General features: G+C 49.9%; 1 protein-coding gene across 6 annotated transcripts in view; it reads right to left on the minus strand.

Annotated features, from left to right (window-relative positions):
- Positions 1–602: 602 nt before the first annotated feature.
- Positions 603–26656, minus strand: part of HM13 (histocompatibility minor 13) — a 30503-nt gene continuing 4449 nt past the window's right edge. For 3 of the 6 annotated variants that reach the window (XM_044985576.1, XM_044985577.1, XM_044985572.1), the window contains exons 2-13: positions 25925–26023; positions 23170–23252; positions 21177–21265; positions 20291–20376; positions 19997–20122; positions 13858–13915; positions 9681–9764; positions 8007–8043; positions 6586–6688; positions 5004–5089; positions 2289–2486; positions 603–1043 (exon numbers count right to left, since the gene is read on the minus strand). In XM_044985576.1, the coding sequence (XP_044841511.1) occupies positions 2336–2486; positions 5004–5089; positions 6586–6688; positions 8007–8043; positions 9681–9764; positions 13858–13915; positions 19997–20122; positions 20291–20376; positions 21177–21265; positions 23170–23252; positions 25925–26023 (1002 nt within the window). In that variant the 3' untranslated portion in view covers positions 603–1043; positions 2289–2335. Of the gene's footprint in view, positions 1044–2288; positions 2487–5003; positions 5090–6585; positions 6689–8006; positions 8044–9680; positions 9765–13857; positions 13916–19996; positions 20123–20290; positions 20377–21176; positions 21266–23169; positions 23253–25924; positions 26024–26157; positions 26202–26656 lie in introns of all 6 variants that reach the window. The other 3 variants (XM_044985575.1, XM_044985574.1, XM_044985573.1) reach the window with 2 other exon arrangements.

A 26656-nucleotide genomic window follows, 5' to 3' on the forward strand; every position in this document is an offset into this window, starting at 1 on the left:
GGAAGGATGTTAGGGCCTAGCCTGAGATCGGTGAGACCTGGGGTCAATTCTCTGCTCTGCCACAGACCCTGTGTGACCTCGGGCAGGTCGCTGTGTGCCTCAGTTTCCCATCTGTACAATGGGGATAACAGCTCGACTCTGCCCCCTGGGGCTTTGTGCGGATGAGGACAAAGGTGGACTGGCGCTCTGATAGGAGGGGAATGGGGGCCAGATGAGAACCTAAGACAGAAATTAATGGGAAACAGGCATCCAACTCCTCCAGGCAGCCAGCCCCACCTTCCTCTCTGTCAGGGGCCAGGTGAGTGACGTGAGTGTGTAGCAAACGGAGGGAGTGACTGGACCGGAGTTCTCAGAGAAAAGCACCTTCCCAGGCACCCCCCCGCCCACTAGGCAGTGATGCTGGAGATCACTTTATAGCTTGGAAGTCATTAACCTCATCTGCACTGAACACACTCCAGGCAGGACTGCACCCAGAGAGGGGGCCAGGCGACCCCCGTTCCGCTGCTCTGGGGTAATGAGTGTTCTCCCCGCTGGGGCCCAAAGGGAGAGGGGAGCTCCCCCACCCACTTAGCACCAAGGACCAGACCCAGACAGCACCTCCGTCCTTTGAGATGGTTTAATGAGAGAGAAAGCGAATCCACAATACAAAATTTAAAAACCAGCCCCTTGGTTTTCCCCCTCCCCTTTTTGGAGATGACAAAAACATGAAATCAAAGAAGGGAGCGTGGCTGCCCAAAGCACTGTGTGGCCGTGGACAGGCCCCAGGTGGAACGGCGGGATGGCAGAAGGACTTCAGACAGAGATGTGGCTTACAGAGATTCTCCCATCCCGACACACACACACACACCCCCCCCACGATGCTGATACACAATTGGTCTTTTTCTCTTTATCCCTTGCGATGGCGCCTGGATCCCAACCTGGCCTGGTCCCGACACGCCCATCCTGGCCCAGACGTGCAAGGTCACTTCTCTTTTTTATCCGTTTCCATCCTTGCGTCTTTGGAGTCCCCAGGCTCCTCCTTTGGCATGGAATTCTCCTCATAGCTGAGGGCAAGAGAAGGGGAGGGTGTTGGGAGTTAAGCAGCTGCAGTTCCTAGGAAAGTCAGTGCCTCTGCTTTGGGTGACAGTGGGTGGGGAAAGTATGGATCAGGACCAAGGCAGCCAGCTGCACAGAGTGGAGCTTTCCAGCCCGCCCCAGCAGTGCAGATCACTGGGCTACAGTTCACACAGAGCAGGACTCCACGCAGGTGGGGAGAACAGCTCCCACCGTCACTGCAGTGTTACAGCGCCAGACACTGGATGCAGCTGAAGTCACTGGGAGAGGGGAGGCTGACAACGGCCATCCTGAAGACAACGCAAGATGCACTGTCGTGCCTCCCTCCCCCACCACAGACAGCCTTCCCTCCCCATCCCAAATATACATTCCAAACCGAGAAGAGAGGATTTCACTAGGGCAGCAAGGCGCACACGCAGATACACTAACACAGGCTCCGGTCGGCCCACTGAGCACGCACGCCGATGGAAACCCCGCCCGGTCAAGTGACTGAGAATTCAGCTCAAGCCAGCCCTGGCTTGTGTAGGCGGCACATGGATCTGAGCGCTGGCTCCCAGCGCCACGCAGAACATTCAGGCATCCTGAATAAAAGCATTGCCCCTCGACACTGCCCCCTGTACAGTGTGGCCCTGGCATTTTCACGAGGCCAGAAGGGCCAGGCTGTGAAGAGCACGAGTGCCTGGGACAAGTGACCTCAGGGAAGCCAGCAGCCGGGAGGCAGGCTATTCAGTAAGGCAGATTTAGGTTGTTTCTTCTTTCGGGTGGCTGGCTCTGGCTGTCTGAAGGGAAGAGCGTACGCAGAGGCTAGTCCCTCAGCAGACTCGGCCGTTCAGGAGAAGCCCCACACTAGCGACATTAGGAGCTGCAGGGGCAATCAGAGGAGAACCTGGCAGCAAGGCCTTCAGGCAGACGGTGGAGAGCTGAACACGTGCAATGCTGCCACCCACGCCTCGGACACCTCTGAGCTAACGACACCTGCTCCAGCCGCCCCAGGCACGTGATCCTTGGGGGCGCTATTCTGGAGCCTGTGCACTGGGCTCACGAGCTGGGTTCGGACTGGGCAGCGGGTGGCTTGAAGGTGCTCTGGCACTTAGTGCTGGGACCCATCAGCGGAGGGGCATCAGTTCAAAGGAGGAAAGAGTGAGCCCAGCCCAGCGCAGCAAGGCAGATGGCCACAGCACAAGCCAGACACCGTGGAGCTGGTAAGGAGTTTGACAGAACTGGAGAGACCCTACCTGGCCAGAGACAGAGATAGACAAAGAAAGGGCATCGGGTGCGATTGCTACATGGCGCTGGGGCTTTGCTGCCGGCGTCGGCGGGGACAGGACAGTTTCTGCTGCATGGAATCGGCAAGGCTGGCCGGAGAACCCGACACGGTTGGGAAGTGGGTAAGTCTTGGTGTGTGTGGCAAGATTTCAGCAGAGGATTCATAGCTGCAGGAAAGACAGGAAGCAGGAAGGGGACAAGAAGGAATGGGATAGAAGGGAGAGAAAGAAAGGAATAAGAATCGCTTTGAGTGATATGTCTGCAAACCCTCTGCCCTGCAAAGCCTGCCTGCCGTCTCTTAACCCGCACTTCCGGCCCCAGCACTGGGATGAGTTGGGGGGCTCACACCGCTGTGTACGTCATGTAAGCCCGGGGGGCGCAAGCCTACACGAGTGCAGCTGTATGAGGGGCCGAGGTCTATGGCATGGCCGTACCTGCAGTGGGACCACGGACAGCAAATGGACAGGGCCCGGCAGGAGAACAGAATCGGGCACCAGCGCACAGAACTGCACCCAGGGTAGGGCCAGGCCCAGAGGCCTCTGGGAGGCAGCAGACCAATACGTGCAAAAGCTCCTCTGGGCGTGCTGGCTATCGGATTTCCTGGGATTAGTTCAAAGCACTAAGGGAGTTGGGAGGTTGGGGACCTGCCTAAGGGGGCTCTGCAGGGACACAAACCCCAGAGAGTTGCTCCAGTCTGCATTCCACCCCCCCGCCAGAGCCCATATATCTAACTGTTCCCCCAGCTTCTTCTCCCACGTCTTCCTGGCTGCCCCACCAATCCCCTCCGTAGCCAGGCACAGCAGGCAGCCTGGCACTGGTTCTGTGAAGCCCAGCAGCGTGCTTACAATTGCCCGGCCATTGAAAATACCGCTGCACTGGGCAGCAATTCTACTGTTTGGGCACCTGGTGCTCTGTCCAAAACCTGTAAGCTCCTCCACGTTCAATACACACTGCAAACCGCAAGGGACTGCGGGCCGAGAGCTGGGCCAGGGACCATCCTCAGACTAAGGTGGGCTGCCAGCAGCACAGGTGGCTGATGGAGACACATGGAGCAGTTCCCCATCTCAAATCACAGACTTTCAGCGCTCACAGGAACACAGGCTGCATCAAAGCAACCTAGGATCCTCCACCTGGTGGAATTCCTAGGGTGGGGAGGCTTCCGTCCCTCCAGGCACAGGAGCTCTATCAAGTTCCATTTCCGCCTCCAAATACTGGAGCAGTTTCAAGAGATGCTGGACCCCAGAAACTTTCTTAAGACATCCAACCCCCGCGGTCTCTGCAAGACAGCGACTCCCGGAGATGCAGAATGCTGCGTCCGCCTCTCAGATGCTAGGAGGGTATCGCTCTTTCCTATCACGTTAGTTCTAAGGGGGGCTTGCTAACAATCGAGAACCACACCGGGGTAAGAGCTATGCGCGGCGTCCATGCCGGCCCAGCGCTCCGGAACATTAACCCTTCTCGCTCTGCCACACGAGTCCACGAGCTCCTTGTTCAAATACCGCGTGTACAAGCAGCTTGTCTCTCACCAGAGCCGTCTCTAGCACGGGAGGGGATGCTGCAGCAGGCTGGTGAGTCACAGGCGTGTGTGAAAAGTGGCTGCAGGATACCAGGTGCACAGGAAGGATGAAGCCAGAACACACAGTGCCTGCAGCAGCGACTGTCAGAAGCAAACATCAAAGAGCAGGCAGGTGCTGAAGGGACTGGGAAGAGGGGAGCAGTCCCAGCGAAGAGCCACAATGGGGAAGACGCACAGTAGCATTCCCTGGGCTAGGAGATGGGGAGGGGAAGACTGGTTCCGCTGGCATCCAGCAGGTGAATGACAACTCGCCCCTTTACTCCAACACACTTTTGCCCCCATTCGTTTCTGATCAATTCTGTGTCAGCCCAGTGGGTTCAGGCCAGCTGCCAGACCCGGAGCCACAGGCCCCCTCTGAGCAGACGGAGGTCACAATGCAAGGAGCTCGTGTTTCCATGTGCCGAACTGTCCAAGTTCTCCTGTGACATGTGAGAGGGACGCCAGCTCTGGGGAGGAACTTACAGGGCTCCATTGTGGCTGGGAGGGTACAGGACCCCCCTGTCGGGGACAGGCCAGGCAGAAGGTGCTGGAGCCAGACTGAAGGGCGCCTCCAGTTGCTGGCCAGCAGGGCTAGAAGCGCCCCCTCCGCAGAGCTGGGGGTGGGAGTAGCACAGAGAAGATGGCTACGTAGCTAGGACCTGCTCCGGGTGACGATTCAACAGGCCTCGTGGCACCCGTGATGATGAAGCCTGCCATTACCTCTCCAGGCGGGGCTGGCTCTGCTCCCTTCCCCCAGCGTGCACTGCAACAGCTCCTGGGTGCTGACGAGCCAGGTGTGCAGGCCCACCCTCTGACTTCACCCCAGCTCAGCGGAAGAGTGAGTCAGAGTTCACGGTGCAGAGCGATACCAGAGGCCTCACCTGTGTCCCAGCCCTGGCGCTCCCACACAGTTACCCGGGAGGAGGGTAGGGACTGGGCTAGAGGAGGAACGCTCCAGGGAAACGTGTATGAACACAGATTCGCTCCCTCCACCCGTACACACGCCCACGCGCCCACAGCATGCCCAGATGCACTCGTCCGTTTGCCTGCGCCCCAGCATGGGAACACCTGCACCTTTCAGGCACTCCCAGCACTGCCGGCTAGGGAGCCGTGCCAGAGGCTGACTTACCTGAACATTTCGGTTATTTCTCCCTTCACCAAGGCCACGAGGAGAGGGAACCCAATGCAGGCAGGGACCAGGTACAGCAGGGCTGGCTGAGGGGGAGGAAAAAGAGGCAATTACTGCATCCAACAGCCGAAAGAACCAACACGGCCTGCAGCAAAGGCCCTTGGGGAGGAACGGGGCTGGCTCGTCTCGGGTTCACGGCTGGTCTCAGGCCCCAGATTACGGAGTAAGTCACACACGAGTGAATGCTGGGCATGGCTCAGGGCTAGGGCTCAGCGTCAGAGCTTTCCTTTATGCTCCAGAAATCTGTAAGCGTTGAGTCCCAACATACCCTGGCACCAGGGTAAGAACGTGAGCAGAAGTCCCACACTCTGGCCCAGCACAGAGCACTTCCAGGAAGGGGCAGGTGACACTTTACAGGTGCTGACTTTGATAGCCAAGGTCCCGTCTGCTTGTCTAGCACCCACCTAGATGGGGACTAATGATTTGGGGATACAGTGGAGAACCCCCAAGTACTGACCACCTCCACCCCCCCAGAGCAGCCCACTGCCCCAGGCTAGCGGAGTTGTGTGCTGAGGGCACAGCGGCTGCCACACTCGCCCATAGTTTCCACATCTTGTTCATTCCTTCCTCCCCTGCAGGGGGCAGCTGGGAAGCATTAAAACTAGCCGGGTATTTCTGCTGCGCTTGCACCTGCTCTTGCGATCCAGAGACGAGCCCAGGAGAACATGCCGATGCTCCCCGTTACTAAGGAGCAGGCTGTTCTCAGCACCCCAGCAGAGCTCCCCACTGACACGATGGAGTCGCAAGGCCAGGGAGAACCACCCCCCTCCTCCCTCCAGCAGACAGTAAAGTGCAGTTATACTAGAGATGCCTGCAGCAGGCTCCACCTTTAGTGCCTGGGAATCCCAGAGCCAGTTTGCCCAATTTACAACTGGAGACAATTTGTCAATGCACACTTCCCCCGGGAGCTGAAAACCCTGCTGGCCTGGCTGCCTCCTGCGTCACTCTGGCAGGACACACCCTGCAGGAGGAGCTTAGCAGCCAGGCTTGCAGATGCATGAGGCTCTGCCGTGCTAGAAGCAGTGAACGGATAGCACTCCGAGGGGCAGGCCCCAGTAACCTTTGCATTTCATGCAGTCTCTCCCCAGCCAGGTGCTCCACTCTGGTACGAAGCGCACACCCCCAATATGAAAAGGCAAAGCGGAGCGGCTGTGTCTAGCATCGCTTGCTGCGATAGCATCTCAGGGGGTCACCACACAATCTCAGCTCAGATACAGAGTCGATTCTCTGCCCCCAAGCGGCACTGTCACCCTGATTGTAACGCAGGTCCTGACCAAGCTTCCCCAGCCTGCTGCTGCACGTGGCTGCCTGAGACTCAGGAGTTAGCAGAGCAGTAATGGGCAGGGCACAGAAGACGGGGGATTTGCCAGCCCTTGATGGCCAGGGACTGCAAACTCCGTGCAGTGGAAGGCATGTTTTACAGATCCTCGCCGCACAAACACAGCTTGGTCTTGTGGCCAACACTGCACTTTTGCAGCTCCTCTGACAGCATGAGGCGAGGCCAGTTGGACAGCAGGCTTACCTGGGCATGTTTGAAGATGTGCATGATGAAGATGGTCAGGCCCAGTCCAAAGATGTATGCCACAAAGCTGGTGTAGAAGTACGTGTGCGTGTTCTTCTTTAAACTACAGGGGAGGGAAGAGAGCAGGATTAACAGGGGCCCTGAGAGTGCCAATCCCCAGACCACTCCAGCTTATGGACTTTGGGAGCTGTATCAGGACAGATCTGCAGCTGGCCTACAATCTAGTGGCAACACATCCACACAGGAGACTGACATCCAGGCTGGCAGAGACCGTCGGCACCGTTGCTCCTGAGCAGCCCCTCCTGCCTGTGCTCAGAGTGGTGCAGAGGATCTGGTGAGAGCACAGTCCAGTCCTGGAGGGGAGGTTGCCATGACACGAGGTCTCTGGAAGGATCCTGGAACCCCCAGTCCTTACCCAATAAACACAAGAAGTGCCCAGCAGCCGTACCCCATTAACGTGAGTGAGGAAGCTGCAATGAGAAGCCCTCCACCAAGGGAGCAGCTCTTCACCTGTATCTCCCTGCACCCATTCCCCGGCTGGGCAGCTGTTTTACTGCAGGTCAGGCCAGGGCAGCAGCTGCAGGCAGAAGCACCCACAGCACTTCCAGTCCTGCACAAAGCCAGCACAGATCCATGATCCATATGGAAAGTGGAGCGTTTGAGCAGGAGTGGGAACCTGAGGGAGGCATGTTCAGCTGCCCATCTTCCAAGGGCCGCAAGGTGAGCGCTGAGAACTCGAGTCCCAGAGGCAGGCCGAACGCCGTGTGGGAAGGCCCTGCTTTCCCTACACATGTGAAAACAGCCCTGGCAACAGATGCGCACAGACAATGGGTCACGCGTCCGGAGAAGTGCTTCTTGGGTGTGACAGGACGACTCCCAGCTTCCCACTGGCCTACACCATCGGCAACAGTGGCCCTGAGCGCTCCTCTTCCCGTCTCCATGTGCCCAACCACACGCTGCTGCCTCGCTTCCACTTCTCCCAGCTCCACCACAGCTGTCTCCTCTTTGCTCTTCCTCCAGTCCCAGCATGCGCGGGATGCTGCTCTCACGCGCACAAACGCAGCAGTTTCCAGGGTCAAACAACAGGACAGGGCCCCAGTCATTTCATGGCCCAGATCACAAGTGACCGCCCCCTGCCCATGGACTTTCCCCAGCCTAGCTCACAGACCTGATCTTTCTGGGCTTGTTCAGCACCAGGCTCTTTTCACTCACAACGACTGTTGCCTTCTCCTTTGTTCTGCTGCTTTCTAGACTAACCCCGTGGCCTCCTGTCAAAGCTTCCTCATCTCAAGGCTCAGCAAGAGACAGCTGGCCACCCTGGCCTTCCTCGTCTAGTTCAGCAAAGCACTCTGGGGCAACTTACACAAACGCAGTGCAAAACAAAGCTGTCCTGTAGACATGCTCCTAGAGGCACAGCTCACCTGATGTCAAAACGCAGCAGCAGAGCAATGAAGATCCCTGAGGGGCAGAAACACAGAGTTAGAGAACGGGATGGAGAGATCACCGATCTGACAGCTGGTGCTGAATGCAGAGTGAGGAGATGATTTTGTACTTGGCCACGGCCACAAACACATTTGGGACCACAGCACCCCCTTGTGGCTGAATTCAATATTGGTCCAGTTCTAGCGAAACAATTCCTGACTCCCTTGGTATTGTAAAGCAGCGGTTCTCAACCAAGGCACATGTACCCTGGGGGTACACGGCCAGGGGGTACCTCAACTCATCTTCGCTACATAAAAAGCACTAGCCAAGTCAGTACAAACTAAAATTTCATACAATAACTTGTTTATACTGCTCTACATACGGAAATGTAAGTACAGTATTTATATTCCAAATGATTTTATAATTCGACGGTAACAATGAGAAAGCCAGCCATTTCTCCGTAATAGTGGCTGAGACCACTTTTGTATCCTTATGGCTGATTTTGTAAGCAGGTAGTTTAAATGAGGTGCAACTTGGGGGTATTCAAGACAAATCCCACTCCTGAAAGGGGTACAGTGCTCTGGACAGGTTGAGAGCCCCTGCTGCTGAGCACCCAACCCCAACCCCTCGCTGCAGAGGGAAACGGCAGGAGGGAGAGGCACTGAAGATCAGGGGAGTAAATACAGGGGCACTATGCTGGGGCACAGGGCAGAGCAAGCCACGAGAGGGAACGCATCTGAACCCACATGCTCACCCCACTTCCCTTCAGACAAGTGGTCCCTAGCCTGGAATTCAAACTGGTGACCAAGTGCTGCTGTCTCCATCACCATGCTGGGCAGCACACGAGCACATGCCTTAAGGAACATTTCCCTGGCTCTAGCCAGGAAGGGAGGCCTGACGTACCTGCCGCACACTAGAGCTAGATTAGACGACAAGGCCCAGCACATCTGTGAGCACCACTAGCTGTGCTGCCAGAAGCCCTCCCCTTCAGAGAACACTTTTCAGTCTAAAATGCTTCTAAGCCCATCTGCTCCCACCAGTTCCTTCCCTAGGGGCCCACGGTAGCAGTCGGGAGGGAAAGGGATCTCCTGAGAGTCCAAACCCTGAGAGGGGGGCGGCAGCAAAATGGCAGCATATCCCTGCATCAGCGCTCCCAACAAGCGCAGCCCAGGCCAGCCAGCTCCAGCTCCCAGCTGACTTGAAGAGCTCCCGGCAGCCCCAGGCTGCGAGCCTGCAGCAGGCGCTATATGAATGCATGTAACGGAGCCATCTGGCGCTAGGATTGGCAATGGCCTTGCTGCAGATCAGCATGGCAAACAAACTCCACAGCTATCATGACAGCTCCAATGCTAACACCTGGCTTCCCTCTACAACCTTTCCCATATGCCTTCCCCTCTCCTTGCTCCCTTTCCTGCTCCCAGCTTCAGGCTCCCCAAAAGCCAAGGGCTTCTCCAATCTCCCTTTAACAGCCTCCATTCTGGGCTCCCCCCACTTCAGAACCACGAGACTTTGTCCTCATCCAGCTCTTATGCAGAGGATTCCTTGGTGACCTGCAGCCATTCAGCTGGATTTGTAGTATACACTCCACACCCAGGCCCCAGCAGGCCAGAGTCCAGGCACCAAAATCGTATCCTTGGCTGAGTAACACTAACACACCTTCCATTCATCTTTACCTGGAATTACGACATCTCCAAGACCCAACATGGCAAAGTTGTCAGCCTCCAGCCCCTTCTCCAGCAGATCCTGGGGGAAAACCACTGGAAAAGCAGAGAGGGAGCATTACACAGGAGAAGAGCTCAGGTTTAAAAGCACAAACCCAAGCTGATGCCTTGGCTGGAGATTAGCAGCAGGTGTGCATACGTACAGGGATGGAAAGATCTACAGGTGAGAGCTCTCTCTCCAAACTCAATCTATTCTTATTGCCACAAAGCTGCATCAACATACTGCATATCCCCCCACTGCAGGCCCTGGAAAGCAAGGGAACAAGGAGATAAATCATTCAAATCCCATTCACATGACACGCTCGCGAGCCAACACCCACAGCAGGTGAATGGGGAGACACATGCCCCATCTACATGCAATTCTTCTGGGCTCCTCCCGGTGAGCTGGGGAAGCAGCGGTATCAGGACATTCAGAGCTTCCTTTGGGGAGGCTGTCTTGACTTCCCCCATCTCGCAGGCAGCAGTGCTGTGTGGCGCCAACTTGGGGGAAGATCACAGTGAGGGGGCAAAGAAAGAAGGAGGTGGGAAGCCTCCAGGCATCCGGCTCTGGGTCCCCCAGCTGGAGATGAGTCCAATAGTCCTGCTCAGGTGGTTTGCAGAAGCTGCCGTCTCTGGAGAGGAGCCAATAGTTTCAGTTCAAGACATTTCACAAGCTGAGCTGTCCCATCTCTCTACCCGGTATTAGAAGCAGGGGAGGACATGGCGGGAGGGGGCAGGGAGATGGGTAAGAAGGCAGCGGATGGAGCATCATGAACAGCCTGTAGCCATCCAGGCCACAGGGGGCCAACAGTTCAGAGTGACCCGTGCCCAAGATGCGATAGGAATGCATGGCAGGGTTGTCTGGAGTGGGTGGGCTGTTTAGCTAAAGGAACCCAAAGAAACAGGCGACTCAGGGAAAAGGTGCAGCATGGTTCTTTCACTATATGTGAAAGCAGAGAAAAAATCTGGTAAAAATCTGATATGAATCCAACAGTCCCACAGACTCACTACAGAAATTCCCTGCGTGTCTAATAAGAGCATAGCAGTAGGCATATAGTACCGACCACCTGACCAGGATGGTGATGGTGACTCTCGGAGATTCAAGAGGCTACAAAAACAGAAACCCCAATAATAATGGGGATTTCAGCTAACCCCGTATTGACTGGGAACACATCACCTCAGGACAGGATGCAGAGATCAAATTTCTAGCAGCTAGTTCTGGAACGCACAAGGGGAGGGGCAATTCTTGATTTAGTCCTAAGCAGTGCACACGGTCTGGTCCAAGAGGTGAACTGCTCAGTAACAGCAACCAGAACATCCTTGGAGGGGGTGGGGGGGAACACACCACAGTAGCATTTCACTTCAAAAAGAGGAACTGCATGAAAACGATCAGGCTAGTTACATGGAAATTAAAAAGAACAGTCACAAGAGTGAAATGCCTGCAAGCTGCATGGAAACTTTTTAAAAGATACTGTAATAGGAGGCTCAAAATATATAAAACTAAATAAACGAAAAAAGTAAGAGAGCCAAAATACACCACCATGGCTAAACAATAAAAAGACCTCCTTTAAAAACTGCAAGTCCAATCTTACTGAGGAAAATAGAAAGGAGTGTAAACTCTGGCAAGTCAAGCATAATTGGGCAGGCCAAAAAATAATTCAAAAAGCAACTAGCAAAAGAGAGACAAACTAACAGCAATTTTTTTTAAGTACATCAGAGGCAATAAGTCTGCCAAGCATCCAGTGGGGCCAGTGGATGATCAAAGTACTAAAGGAGCACTCAAGAGAAGCTAAATGAATCCTTTGCATCAGTCTTCACTGCCAAAGGTGCAAGCGAGATTCCCACACGTGAGTCATTCTTTTTAGGTGACAAATCTGAGGAACTGATGTCTGGAGGAACTGGAGGTGTCACTAGAGGAGGTTTTGGAACAAACTGATAAATTAAACAGTCATAAGTCACCAGGACCAGATGGGATTCACCCAAGAGTTCTGAAGTAATTCAAAGGTGAAACTGCAGAACTACTAATTGTGGTACGTAATGTATTGTTTAAATCAGCCTCTGTACCAGATGACTGGAGGATAGCTAATGTCATGCCAATTTTTTAAAAAGACCCCAGCAGCAATCCTGGCAATTACAGAAGTTAAGCTCACCTGGTCAATACCAGGCAAATTGGTTGCAACTATAGTAAAGAACAGAATGATCAGACACAGAGATGAACACAATATGTTGGGAAAGAGTCAACACAGCTTTTGTAAAGAGAACTCATGCCTCAATCAATTAGAATTCTTTGAGCGGGTCAAATTTGTGGACAAGTCTACATGCATCTGATGAAGTGGGTATTCACCCATGAAAGTTTATCCTCCAATATGTCAGTTAGTCTATAAGGTGCCACAGGACTCTTTGTTGCTTTTTACAGATCCAGACTAACACGGCCACCCCTCTGATACTTGACACCATGCAAGGCACTGCATTTAGCCGTATGGAGTGGAAATCCATCAACCTCATGAAGAAACTTGCACAAGTACAGACAGATATCATCTTCCTTTCCAAATGCAAACGGATGGACATCATACCAAATGGACTGAAGGTGAAAAATCCACTGCTATCAACATACTGCACAGACCACAGTGAGAGATTATGCCATACTCTATCAAAGAAACTGAGGAACCACCTGATCAGCATCCTATACAGCAAACAGGAAAACATCAAAAAAAGAGCTCTCCAACCTGGAGACTCATAAAATAACAACCTTCCACACAAACAGACTTTACTAAAATAAGACAGGAGATCTACATTACAGATTTCACCTCTCTACAAAGGAAAAAGGACTGTAAGCTGTCTAAACTCCTACCTGCCACATGGGGCCACAACAGTGGTACCTCAACTCACCCAGCAAAATCTGGAGACTAAGAGGGATTCTATGAGACAAGTGTGCCCTTGTTGCCAAGAAGGCCAATGGCATATTGGGCTGCATTAGTAGAAGCATTGCCAGCAGATCGAGGGAAGTGATTATTCCCCTCTATTCAGCACTGGTGAGGCCACATCTGGAGTATTATGTCCAGTTTTGGGCCCCCCACTACAGAAAGGACGTGGACAAATTGGAGAGTGTCCAGCGGAAGGCAATGAAAATTATTAGGGGGCTGAGGCACATGATTTATGAGGGGAGGCTGAGGGAACTGGGATTATTTAATCTGCAGAAGAGAATCGTGAGGGGGAATTTGATAGCAGCCTTCAACTACCTGAAAGGGCGGGGAGGGGGTTCCAAAGACGATGGAGCTCGGCTGTTCTCAGTGGTAGCAGATGACAGAACAAGGAGCAACGGTCTCAAGTTGCAGTGGGGGAGGTTTAGGTTGGATATTAGGAAACACTATTTCACTAGGAGGGTGGTGAAGCACTGGAATGGGTTACCTAGGGAGGTGGTGGAATCTCCATCCTTAGAGGTTTTTAAGGCCCGGCTTGACAAAGCCCTGGCTGGGATGATTTAGTTGGGGATTGGTCCTGCTTGGAGCAGGGGGTTGGACTAGATACCTCCTGAGGTCTCTTCCAACCCTGATATTCTAAGATTCTATTCCAGCTTTACATGCAAATCCCCATGCAGCCTGAACTGTGGTGCATCTACCAACACCCCAGAATACTTCAGATTCCATGGCTTCAGGTGCTTTTCAGATCCCGTGTCTGATGCACCTGCCTTGTTCAGTGGCTGTTGAAACTCACTTCATACTTCTGAGGTGACCCTGAGTACCCAGGATTTCCAGCTTAAAGGCTTTGTACTGACCCCCTTCACTGGCTGGGCCAGGTCTCTCCAGATATTCCCGCCCCATCATCAGAGACCTGAATGCCTACATCCAATGCTACCCTGCCTGGCAGGTGTATTGTACTTCATGGTGTGCCAGTGACAGGACACGCTGGAAAGACCTATACAGATCTAGAGCAAATGGCTGCGAGAGGATCCAAATTCCTCATGGGCAGAGTGTAAGCAGGAGTAGGATTCCAACTCCGAGAGAGGGAGCCCAGGAAAGAATCCACTCATGAACAGGGGCACGCACAATAGAATGTAAAACAAGCCAGGTGGAGCGCAAAGCCCAGGCAGCGAGGGTGATGGGCAGGAGACAGGACAGGTCCTCCCAGAAAACAGGAAAGATCTACTCACGTTTTATTGGTGCCTCAAATGATTTGGCAACAGTCACCATCACGTTGGTGCCAAAAACCTAGGAGCAAACAGTCCAAAGTGAAAACAGAGGCCCAAGTAATAACGAAAGAAGCCATTCTATTACAGCGGCCTAGCTGCAGCTACCACCACCAGAGCCAGTTGTGGTCACAGCAGAGCTGAGCTCCCACCAGGCACAGAATCACAATATTCAGTTGAGTGTGAAGCCAGAGTAACAGGAGTGCAGCAACTCTCCCAAAAGGGCCTTATTTCTGGAGTTTAAAGTACTTGCTCTCCATACACCCACATCATATCTTGTTTTAAAGATTATTTTAGGTACATTTAGATGAAGGATTATGTGGAACTGTCAAGTGGTGCCATAAGCTTGTACGCAAGGTGAAACAATGGTACACAAAATGAGAAAGTCATTTTTTGGATGTTCCAGAAACACTAACATGACTATGACTGGAGTGTTTACTGTTTAGATTAATTTCAACACCTTATTATGGTGTTTATTGGTGAAAACTACCAAACAGCAATGTATTAAAAGATCTGTATTGGTTTTGAACGGGTGTTTTTTCCAGAAGTTATGCTATTCAGCATGTGGCAAAAGTGGTGATCAACATTTTGCAATACAGTAACATGAACCGTTTTCACATCACATGAGATACTTTGACAATTAAGAATACAAGTAATGGGATGGAGAGGGATAGCTCAGTGGTTTGAGCGCTGGCCTGCTAAACCCAGGGCTGTGAGTTCAATCCTTGAGGAGCTCATTTAGGGAACTGGTTTAAAAATCTGTCTGGGGATTGGTCGTGCTTTAAGCAGAGGGTTGGACTAGATGATCTCCTAAGGTCCCTTCCAACCCTATGATTAGAAGTTTTCCAAAATTTTTAATTGAAGTTTGCTGACCAGACCAGTTTCACGCTGAAGGTTGGGAACCAGTAACAGTAGAGTGCATGCCCATAGTTTGCCCTGCACAGTAGGGAGGTATAAACATAATGCTTTTCCATTTGTAAATACAAAGTCGCATTTAGCCTGCCTGGTAGAAGGTTTTTAATTTGCAGTTGCCTATGCATGCAGTACTAGCCTTTGAAATATTCTAGCAACTAGCTTTTTAATTCAGTGACACTTTATGCACAGGTCAGTATTGGTGTTAAAGATGACAATACACAGCTTCATATTATGAATATACAAAAGCTTCTAACAAGAAGTAGTGATGACAAACCTCACAAACAAGTCCTTTCCTCTGCACTGAAGGGAGATGAAGAGCATGTTACAGCTCTTACCAACCATGTGAACAATAATATGACAAACCCACTTGACCCTGTATCACACCTAGAGCAACATTTCTCAAACGTGGCCACCAGGGGCTTTTCTTGCAGTCAGCTTCTTGGGTGGTGATTTGGGGGTTGGGGAGGAAAGGAGCAGCCCCTCCCCTGGGGCTGCCAGGAGGGGTTGGGGCTTGCCCCCCTTTGGAGCCACAAACACCGGAGGAGCAGACATCCGGTGTGAGTTTCCCATCTTCCCAGTGCAGTGGGGCTCAGGCTTCTGGCTTCAGCCCTGGCATGGCGGGCGGCAGGCTCCGGACACGTGGCACCGGGATCCTGCCACGGGCTCTGACCATGGGGCTTTGGCTACTCAGCAGTAGGCTCCATCCCTTGCCTGCAGGACTCCATCCCCGGACTCACCACCCCATCATTGCCCCTGCTGCCTCCCTACCCACCTCCTCATCCAAGGCTTAATCTGTTCCCCGGCTTGCCAGGGCTGAATAAGTCTGCTGTGAAATGTGATATTTGTTAATATCAGTTTTCACTGCCTTGCAGCCAGCTAACTGGTCTGTTAATATAACTTTTCACAGCAGCAAACATACAAATCACTTTTCACAGAAGCAGACTTACTAGCTAGCAAGTCTAAAAAATGCAGCGAAAAAAGCAAAAGAAACAACAATAAAAAAAAAGACAAGAACATGCAAAGCACCTTATTTGTGTTTCTATTCTGTTTAGGGTCCAGTAAAGAATAGAGAGACAACTGTACGTTATTTTTATTATTAAGTTTGCAAAAAAATGTACATAATAAATTACAATGATTTGGACATAGACACGTGCATATTTGTTTTTCCTAAAGTCAATTAAGTATTTTAAGAAAAACTGTCGAGCAGCCACCAGCAAAAGTTAGTGGCCGCACTCTGAAGCGCCAAAAATTTTTTTGTGTGAGAACACCTGATCTAGAGGTGCTTACCAACATAGCTACCGGACTACATGTAACCTCACATGTAAAAAAGTCTCTACTGAAAACAGCAGATGTTGGTGAAGAACAAACAGATTCATGAGAGGTGCACTTGATTCTAACGAGACCCGTAGCTTCTTCAGCCCAGTCAAGAAATCTGGCATCAAAACAGTTGCTGACATGGCCAAGATGACCAAATTTAAGTCTGGCCAGGGAGGGATAATCACAGCAGCAACCAGGCTAGAAAATGTTTTCCATGGAGCCCTGTCCTTAGCAAGGTGCAGAGATATTTCAATGGCAACTGTTCTTAGTCACCCAATAGGACCTGTACCTATGTCCCTCTTCCACGCTGATACAACGAAAAGAACAGACAAAGATGAATTAGGACATTAACTGGAAGCTCAAGATGGAAGAATCAGTAAGTTAAGAGCGTGCAACAGAGAAACCACAGTGTACATCAGAAGTGCCATGGCTGCCATAGAAATGATGGCACATTCCAATTCCACACCTTCGATGAACTGGCTGCTGAGTACTTGAGGCAGGTCCAAAAAGGATCTGACAAAGCTAATTCTGCCATCGAAGTCTTTGACAGATACAACAACAGTAACTCTGTGAAAACTGCAGAAAGACAACACCGGACAGGATCTAAGGAGGGATGCAAGAACGAGCAGGCGATTGATGGATGCCCTGTGCCTCCAAGGAAGAAGTTTCTAAGGCCCTGTCTACACTACAAAGTTTTGTCAGCATAAGGTAAGCCGCTTTAATTAAAATTACTGTTGCATGCCCTCACTAGCTCCTTGTGTCAGCAGAGTGCATCCACACTAACAGCTCTCGCATGGACACAGACAGCAGTGCACTATGGGTAGCTATCCCACCGTGCAAGAGGCCACATGGTGCTTTGGGAAGGGTTTGCAATGCCTCAGTAGATTGTCAGCCGCTTTTTCAACTGAAGAGTCTGTGTGTGCGTGCGCGTGGGGGGAGAAGAGTGGTATGTCTTTGACGGGGAAGACAGCAGGCTGACCGACCTATCCTGAGGCAGGGGGAGGACACCCCCCCGCCCCCATCATCCCCTGGCACTGCTTGGAGTCTGCACAGCAGCTCTCCCGGCAGCCCACACTGCCTGCCTGCCTATGGCTCAGTGACTCCCTGAGCTCTCCCACAGCCTCCTCAGCTGCCAGGAGCCATCTTGAGCAGTTCTGTAGCTCTCCGTGCTGAGAAATGGCAAAGCAGCACAGCAGTCCACCCTGCCCCCAAGCAGCAGCCTGCCTGCCGCTGTGTTCCTAGTGCAGGGCAGAAGAGGAGGCTTCTACATTAACTTTGCTCTTTGTTCCCCAAACAGAGCAGCACACTGGGCTGTCGGATACTTCCTGGAGCTTTGAAAGGGGAGGGGGACATGCACGCAGGGTAGGAGAGATCAAAACAGTGAGCAGAGCTGTCACGGCGGGCATTGTGGGATACAGGCGGAAGCCAGTTATATCGACAAAACAAACAGCAGTGTCTAAATTGACACTTTGTTGCTTTAACTTTGCCGCAAAAAGCTTTATACCTCTTGTTGAGGTGGTTTTATATGGTCGGCAAAACAGCAGAGGTTTGCCAGCAAAAGCAGCTTTGTAGTGTGTATCCCTCCCCTGTTTTGTCAGCAAAGGCAGCTTTGTAGTGTGTATCCCTCCCCTGTTTTGTCAGCAAAGGCAGCTTTTGCAGACAAAACTTTGTAGTATAGACAAGGCCTAAATGTGGCATTCAGCAAGCAGTCACTTGTAATATTCCTCTGACTAGATGGTTCAAAATATACCTGAGGGTGCATGACAACACTCAGCACAAACACCCCTCCTGGCTGGAGATTTTTCCAGTAGCACTTGCTCTTCACTACTTTCCGAAAATGGAACAGAGAGAGAGAAACATGTGGATTGAAACACTCCATTACCAGCACAACTGACAAGTGTTGCACTTCATACTTGTGCATGCAATTTGGGATGCACTCATTCCTGACTTCTGCAACATACCTCCTGCTGTACCTGCATTAACAGGATGTGACTGTCTCATTTCTATTTGGTGTTGGGGAAAAAAAATCCGTGCTTAATGTTGTTAAAACAAAGACAGCTTACTGCTTCCGGGAGAGAGAACAGACAAGCCGTGATGTCTGCAGCAAGGAGGTTGGTATCAGTGCTGTCTGAAGTGAGAAAGAAAAGAAGACCCACACATCTGAATTGCTTGTGCCTGAATCTAGCCATCAAAAAGGACAAGTCGCTGGTCAAACGCCCACCATGTGAGGAGAGTTTTGAAGTGCATGTCAAAAGAGCATCTTAGCAAACAAAGATTTGGATGCCCTTGCACACAGGTAAACCAGACAGTGAATCACTATTGCAACATGGATGGAAAAATGTGGATGATGAATTACTTCCTGTATTCTTCAAGGGCCAGTTTGCATCTGAGCTTCTACAAGACCTTATTTGTGCCTGTACCAATACGGGCTGCTACATAACTATATGAGTTTAAAGGGTAAACCAAAATCTAATAATAGATTATGACCTCAAAGCATCAAAACAACAATACAGAGAGACATTGAACTAACAGAAGTGAATGCAAATATTGAAAGTGGTCACTAACATATGATGGTGTCAGTTTATCCCTGTTTCTATGGTAATGGCACCACTTGACAGCTCCATATCATACCTCATCCTAAAGCAGACATCATAAGGTTCCAAATGATGTATGATGTGCATGTGTAGAGAGGATACATTAAGTCGAACAAATTGATGGTGCCTGCCATTGGCCTAAATTCACATGAAGCCATTTCAGCAAAAGTACAAACTGCTGACTTGGCCTCAATTAGCAGACAATGCATAGTTTGTGTCTGGAAGTTTAAAACAGGACTGAATTCAATAGGAAGTGTAACAATTGCTTCTGACAACTGTATTTTGCTCTGTGGCCATCTATTTTTATTGTATTATCTGGAGGAATATGTCCATTTTAAATAGACATCTTTTTGTTGGACTGATTGAACATGTGTTTGTCAGGACTCTTCAATTCCTCGTCATTTCATGGCGTCTAGTTTAGATTAAGCCGACTGTAGATCTATAAATCAGAGGCCAACTAGTTCCTGGCCAGTGAGATCCAAGAGTTAGCCTACAGAGAGACAAGAGTATGACAGAATGGTGCAATCACTGTTAGAATGTCTAGTATAATCAAGGAGTGAGGTCAGAAAGCTCTAGCTAGGGCCAAAGAGAGGACAGTATCCAGAGGGACTTTCCAGCAGATTGGGCCTTGAAGCAGCCACCAGGACTAAGGAAAATCTTTAACAAACATTCTAGCAAAACTTCACACCAACATTACAAGAGGGACCTGTAGCATGTTCAGTAAGTTATCTTCTCCTTATTGTAAAATCAATACCTTGGATCCCAAATTGTGAATGACTCTCACTGAACTAATGACTGTTTAACGCTGAAGAGACACATGAAATCAAGCAGCAAGAACAAGTCCTTTGTACAGAGCCAGGAAGTCTGGCTGGAGACTGCTTGTAGGAACAGCGTGACAATCAGCTGAGAAAACCAGATATTCTAGAGCAAACAGAGAGCAGTGCTGGTGCCAGCTGCATTATGCAATGCAGCAGGTTTCTCTCGCTGGAGAGATGCATGCTCCGGGAGCCACCCTATGGAATTAAGTGAATAAATTGGAAGAATATTTGCTGGGCCAAGTTTTGGCCAAAGACTCTGTCATTTCCCCTCCCTCCCACCCCCCTTGCTTCTGGGCAGAGGAGAAAGCATACACCTGATTGGAAACCATGACTACAAGATTCCCTCCTTCCCCAAAATTAGCATGACATCATATACGGCCAACTCTGCCAGACAACCCACAGAACAGGGGTGGTGTGACATTGCTCCTCCTCCAACCCCCACGAGCTGCGCCTGCTTACCCAGAACACATCGTAGATGAAGAGGCCCCCAAGCAGGATGCACCCAGTGCTGACGTTGTTCAAATGCAGGAGCTCCACGCCGTTGAGAGAGAACGCCAGTCCAAAGAGATTGTTTGCAATCCAGTGCTAAGGGCCAAACACAACAGGAAGATGGATCTAGTTCAGCACAGCCAGCGGCACAAACTGACTATTCCTGGCAAGCAAATTACCAAGAGACTCCCAAGTTTGATCTAGGGGCTGTTCCTCCCCCTTCCTAGTTTGAATATCCCACTGCTGCTTTGTTCCCTTTCTTACCTTCCTCAGGAGGTACCAGACTCCAACGACGCTGCTCATGGCCAAGCACACAAGGTCCTTGGAATCAAACTCATAATTCACTATTTCTGTAACAAAGATAACAGCATGATTCCATCACAACTCCTCCTCCCACTCACACAGGCAGAGCAGTGACTAGTGTATATATATAGCAAGTGAGCAACACAGGACCACCGTGGCAACTTTCCCAAACGAATGTCGGAGTGACACTGCACGTGCAAGTGACCAGTTCTACAGTAACCACATTCAAGTTAGGTGTGCATTCAGAACTGAACTTGGAAAATCCGGACCTTTCCTTTCAACCAGGCCACTCTTCCTCAGCAGATTGTCTTGCTGCCAGGAAGGATACTGAACTCAGGTTTGCTGGGATTGTATACACACAGCTGTCTCAGGAGGTGGATGCCTTTTTGCCTTTCACATTCACACAGTTAACTAGCAGTAAGTACTTTTTCTGCTAAGTGAAACATTCTACTTGTGCATAGACCGTCAGTGCGTGGAGATCAGGAGCACCGTAGACAGCACTAGATTACTTAAAAGCCTTAGATAAAAATATTAACAATGAATTCTCTATCAGTTTCATTTCTGCAGCACCCTGATACTGGGATCTTCCATCTGACCAGAAGGCAGCCGACAGGGAGACACCAAAGCGGAGGTCCAACAGCAAATGCACAGTATCTAAAGAGCACTGGGTACATCCAAACAGGCCCTAGCAGCACGGAGTGGGGAATGAGAGGCAGAGAGTCCAAAGTATTTTGATTCAATGAAGGGTTGAAAGTTGACAAGCTGAGGGACAGTAAGAGCACATGAAGCAGGAAACAAGAAGGTAGAACAATAAAGTCCCAAGAGAAAGCAGGCAAAATAGACATACCTTCCTTGTTTTCCCCTGAGCCCTGTGTGAAGAGAAGCTGGTACTGTTTGCTGGGGAAGTTAGCTGGGAAGAATTTGTTCATGATGGGGCTGAAATAGAGATGGAGAGAAGGTCAATCCTGCAGCAGCACCTGTGAATTCAATGCACTTCCCTAGCACCTCCAAGATGACTGCAAATCCCATTACAAAAATTAAGTCCCAACACCTCTGCCCTATCCCCACTGTACAGATGGGGAAACTCAAGTACAGAACAACGAAGTGACTTGCTGAACGTTCCTGAAATAGTGGCACAGCCAGGGCTGTGACTGTCACCAGGCTCTAACCGGCAAGAGACAGTCTTGTAAGGTTATAGACAGTATTCAAACCAATTTGTAGGGGGGCCTGCAGGGGACCATTGCTGGGTATATTTTGGAAGCATGCCAATTTGGTGCAATTGGCTGCATTCCAATGCTTTTCAGAGTCACCCATGGCAGGGTTGGCCTGGCATTAGCCAGAGAGAAAGGGGAGCCCTGGAGGCAGAGAAGCCTAATCCCAATTCTGCTAGTGCTCAGGAGTGATGGTTCTCATTTCCCACCCATCACACCTCCTAACACCGCGAGGTTGTGGCTCACTCTGGATTGCCCTCTGTACGCCCCAGCCCACCTAACAGTTTCTAGTGTATCTTCCTGCAGCATCCCACGAGTCTCCTGGATCAGAGACTTGCAGAAGAGAGACCCCCCATTCGAAGCCTGACACCAGCAATACAGTCTCAGGCAGTAGCTAATGTGTTTGTGTCAGCACATCTAGAGAGAAAAAGGCAAAACACCATAGTCCAAAAGCCTGGGGAAAGTTATCTCTGTCCCAAAAGCCCACAACCTCCTGGGTTTGCAGGGCCCAGTGGAACCAATATCAGAAGTCAGAGGGGTCCATGTAGGGATTAAAATCCCTTCCTTTAGGTTACAGGATCTTTCCCCTCCCCGCACCACCCCCAAAAGGCCCCAAACAGCTCAGGAGACAGGAAGTTGATTCCTCTCTCCAAGCAATAACTTTACTTTTCTAGAAAAGCTCAGATGAGATTGCAACATCCAAGGCCAGATCCTACCCTACTCTAAGGTGCAAAGGGCCCTTAAACGCTGCCTTCAGTGGGCAACCAGTGTCCCCTGGAAAGGCAGAGTCCCCAACTGGTGCAGAGCTGGCCCCTCTGGTGGATGGGGCAGGAAGGGGCTGGCTGGAGTACACCACACTCTAGTAAGCCTTGCTGGTGCAATGAGCTCCGACTGCTCTAACTTGCAGTGGGAGGCGGGGCTGGCTGTGGCTAGCCACAGGCATGGGGGATGGAGCAGGACGGTGGCCCAATTCCACCTGCTTCCTTGACTGTATCACATTTTGTCCCAGCGCAGTTGAGAATTTAGCCTGCAGTTTTCACTGAGGTTTGTGCTTTGTAAACCCATTTCCCAACTGGCTTTGCTGAGGCACAAGCTCTGGCAATAAAAGCCCACTGAGGATTTCGAAGCAAAACGTTCTCTCTGTCCTGCTTAAATACAACCTACGCTGTAAGCTCCTCAGGAGAGGGACAGTGGCTTGCTGGGCACGCACACCTATGGTGCAGTAACAGCATAAATCCAAACGCTTTTGCAGGCAGCATAACCCAGTGCTTTGGCCACTAGCCTGGGGCTTGGGAGAGCTGGGTTCTATGCCTGGCTCCCCATCAGGTCTGCTATGTGACCTTGGGCAAGTCACTTCACCTCTCTATGCCTCAGCTTCCCTGTCTGTAAGTCAGAGATGATGTTGCTGCCCTCCTTTGTAATGTGCTTAGAGTTCTACGGATGAAAAGCGCTATGTAAGAGCTAGGTCGTATTATTACTGCTGCAAGGTAACAGCACTCTGCGAATAAACAAGTCCAATCTGCCCTCTTTCCTAGGTGCTCATACGCCATAGGGCACTTCCCTATACACTCCCCTAGTCACCAGGACAGATTTACCATACAATATTGAGGTACCCCCCCTAGTTTTTACCTGATGGTGTGAGACAGGGCTAGGATCCCCAAGACAAAGAAATACATGGAGAGCAACAGGTTGATATATTCTTGAGAGAAGATCTGGAAGGCAAAAGAACGAGATTCAGTTACAATTGCAATTCCCAACTTGACGGTGGCAGAAAAGGCAAGAACCCCTTTACATGTTACACAGCTGTGATGTAACTAGCAAGTTACTTGTCACTGCTTTCTGGTCACGGTTGTGACAAGTGACTAAGAATGACTAAAATGCGACATATTTACTATATTTCATACCAGCAGGATTAAAATAAAAAAGGAATTAAAATAAATGACTAGTCCCCAAATCACATAATAAGGGCCATGTGGGATAGGTGGCCACCTCCAGAGTCTACTACCACATGCAACAGTGAGCCATTCAGAATGGTTTAAAAAAAAATTTGCAGGAAAGGGCACGCATTTTTTCCAAACAATTCTTTTTTGGAGAAAAATTCAGCATGTGATTGGAGCATGAAATTGTTAAATTCATGCAACAGCTTGAAACAAAAAATGACAGAGGTTGACCTAGTCCTGCCTCAATCTGGGGGACTGGACAAGATAACCTCTTGAGGTCTCTTCCAGCCCTACATTTCTATGAAAACTGAATTAAGGTAGCATTCCCCCTACCCTTCAGTTCCAAAGGCATCCTAAACTCATGCTCCGCCCTAGTTTATCTGAGGATATTATGAGAACCCCTATCCCTCTGAAATGCATGTGCAGCCTTAGAGCCTGCATTCAAGCTCTCTCACACACACACACACACAACACCTAGCTAAATGTGCCAAGAAGCACTTAAGGCAGCCTTTGAGCTTTTCTTGTACTCTCCTAAAATAGAGAGAAATTAAAATACAAATGCTTATTGCAGAGTAACATCACAGTAACAATTTAAACCTGTCCAAGTGAAGGCTCATGTAGCAACATTAATTTGTCCACATTGCACATGTTTAGCACTTTCCCTTGAGACACTTCACAGCCACACCTGGCATGACCAAAAGATAAGGGATGGTAAAGGTACCAGAGGAGTCCTGCTAGCATCCTGACACTGCAGGATATTGGGTCTCTTAGGGGGAACACCTTCTCTGACCACAGGCAAGAAGGAACTGACCAGAACATTTGATGGGCAGTATTTGTAACCATGGTGGGGGGATGCCATAAATAGTAGGGATCCTGGCTTCTGGTCTCCCCTATTCCAGGAGCAAGAACCCTATCCAGATGGTATTTTTAGAGAAGTATTCCCCCTGCCCCAATGCTCACATAACTCAGATATGCATGAACCAATTTCATTCAAGTAGTCTAAAAATAAATTCCCCCTGGACTGAAGACCAAGAATGGAAGATTACAGCCCAGAGAAGTATGAGAAAGTTGTAAGTGATGAAGGATTAGAATGGCAGTTGAAATGAATTCTTAACTAAGGCCTCCTCAATAAAAGAAACTCTGCACCACTTTAACTAAGCTGATTTTAAATTGTAAACTAGTTAGGCCTGTACATCCCTCCATGTGGACAAACTTAAGCCAGTTTAAGCTTCAGTTTAAATTGGTAATTTGCTACCTTAAGCGCAGCTACATAGGGGATTTGTATGGGTTTAACTACATAAGTCAACTTTAGTACAGGTTGTATTAGCAAAAACAACGAGGAGTCCTTGTGGCACTTTAGAAACTAACATTTATTTGGGCATAAGCTTTTGTGGGCTAAAACTCACTTCATCAGATGCATGGAGTGGAACATAAAGTAAGGAGGTATAAATACACAGCATATGAAAAGATGGGAGTTACCTTACCAAGTCGGGGGTCGCACTGATCCTACTCCCTACTGTATGTTCCACTCCATGCATCTGATGAAGTGGGTTTTAGCCCACAAAAGCTTATGCCCAAATAAATGTGTTAGTTTCTAAAGTGCCACAAGGACTCCTCGTAACTTTAGTACAAACATTCTCACATAGATGAAGCCTAAGTCAATTTAGTTACATCAGTGCCACTATTCTCATATACAAAGCCCAAAGCCCTTACTGCCATGACCTCTAGCTACAGTTCTGGCATTTTCATGTAACCCGAGATGTGTGGGTATAGTAACTCTCTGAGGCTTCCCCTATGAAACATGTGGAAGATTGTCTATAAGTAAAAATGTCACCTTTTACCTTCGCAGCTAGCTGGATAGCTTGCATTTATCAATGCCTAAGGCTGATTACAGCTGGAAAGGAACATGAAACAAAGTTGGAAGAAGCTACAGTTCATATACCTTCATTCTTCTCTGCTTTCGGTCAGGTCACTCAGTTATCAGTTACTACATCTCAGACTTCAGAGACAGCACCACAGCGTGTCAGGGAAGGCCACATGTGCTTAGTAGTCTGAGAATCGACTCAAATTTTCCATTGGCTCTTTGGCCTTATTTTATAAGCAATTACTTGTACACAGACTCAGACTTGCCATAAAAGTCAGATAATTCAGAATAAAGGCTGTGACTCCATCCTCACGTCTCTCACTGCCTAGCAATGTTGCAAGGATCTCTAAAACCTGTGCAATTTCAACATACTGTGCACCCAGAGATCACAATACAGCAAGCCAAAAAGAGCCTTTCAGACTCCTCTTTGAGATGTCTGCACTGCAGGCTGTGATCAGTCTTGATGTGATTTAAACATGAATGCAGTAAGGTAGAGAGGTTAAAACAAACGACAAGCAAAGAAGGGCGCTTACACATTTCTGTGGCCCCCAACAACATAGGATCTAAGTGGCTTACTTACTTTGAAGAAGAGGTAGAGTCCGAAGAGGGTGCAACTGGCGACAATGGGAAAGCGAGCAGCGTCCCGACTGGTAATAGTCTCTGGCATATCTGAGGCATTCTAGAGAGGGAAGAAGAGCACATCTGTAGATTAATCTGCTCTCCGTATCAACACACTGGGGAGAAGAGGTCCAGAAGCACCAGCAGAGCTATCAGCTTGCTGGACTCAACAGAACTAATCAACGCTGGGCTCACCTGGATGCAGGTTGCTTGCTGGCTTCCAGTCATCCCTGCCGAGCCTTTATTAAAAGCACAAACTGATTCAGAAACAGATACCTGCCCACCTTTGTCCCAGCAGGACTTGCCAGAGTTTACTACTTTTTCCTTGGGGAGAAAGCAGTGGGCCTTCTGAGCTGACCTCCCTCCCCAGTTCTCTCTTCCTACTCCCCCAGCCCAGCAAAGGAGTGTTGGACACTGCTGGCTCTGCAGCTCCTCTGTGCTATTCTTGCATCAGAACTGTTTCAACATTATTCATATTCTTGGCTTCATTTAGCTTCCCCATCTGGGTATGCCATATGTTTATTAGCCATTGAATGACAGTTCTGTCCAGCCACCGATTTACTCATCACATTCTTAGGATGCGCCCTTGTTCTGAGCCCCTTACTAGTGTGAAAGATGTATCAATTTTGTAAATGCCTTTAAATAATTTTGGAAGCATCTATTAGGTAACTTGAAGTCTCTTGTTTTGACCCAA

Source organism: Mauremys mutica, chromosome 13 (assembly GCF_020497125.1).
Source record: "Mauremys mutica isolate MM-2020 ecotype Southern chromosome 13, ASM2049712v1, whole genome shotgun sequence".
Classification (NCBI taxonomy): Eukaryota; Metazoa; Chordata; order Testudines; family Geoemydidae; genus Mauremys; species Mauremys mutica.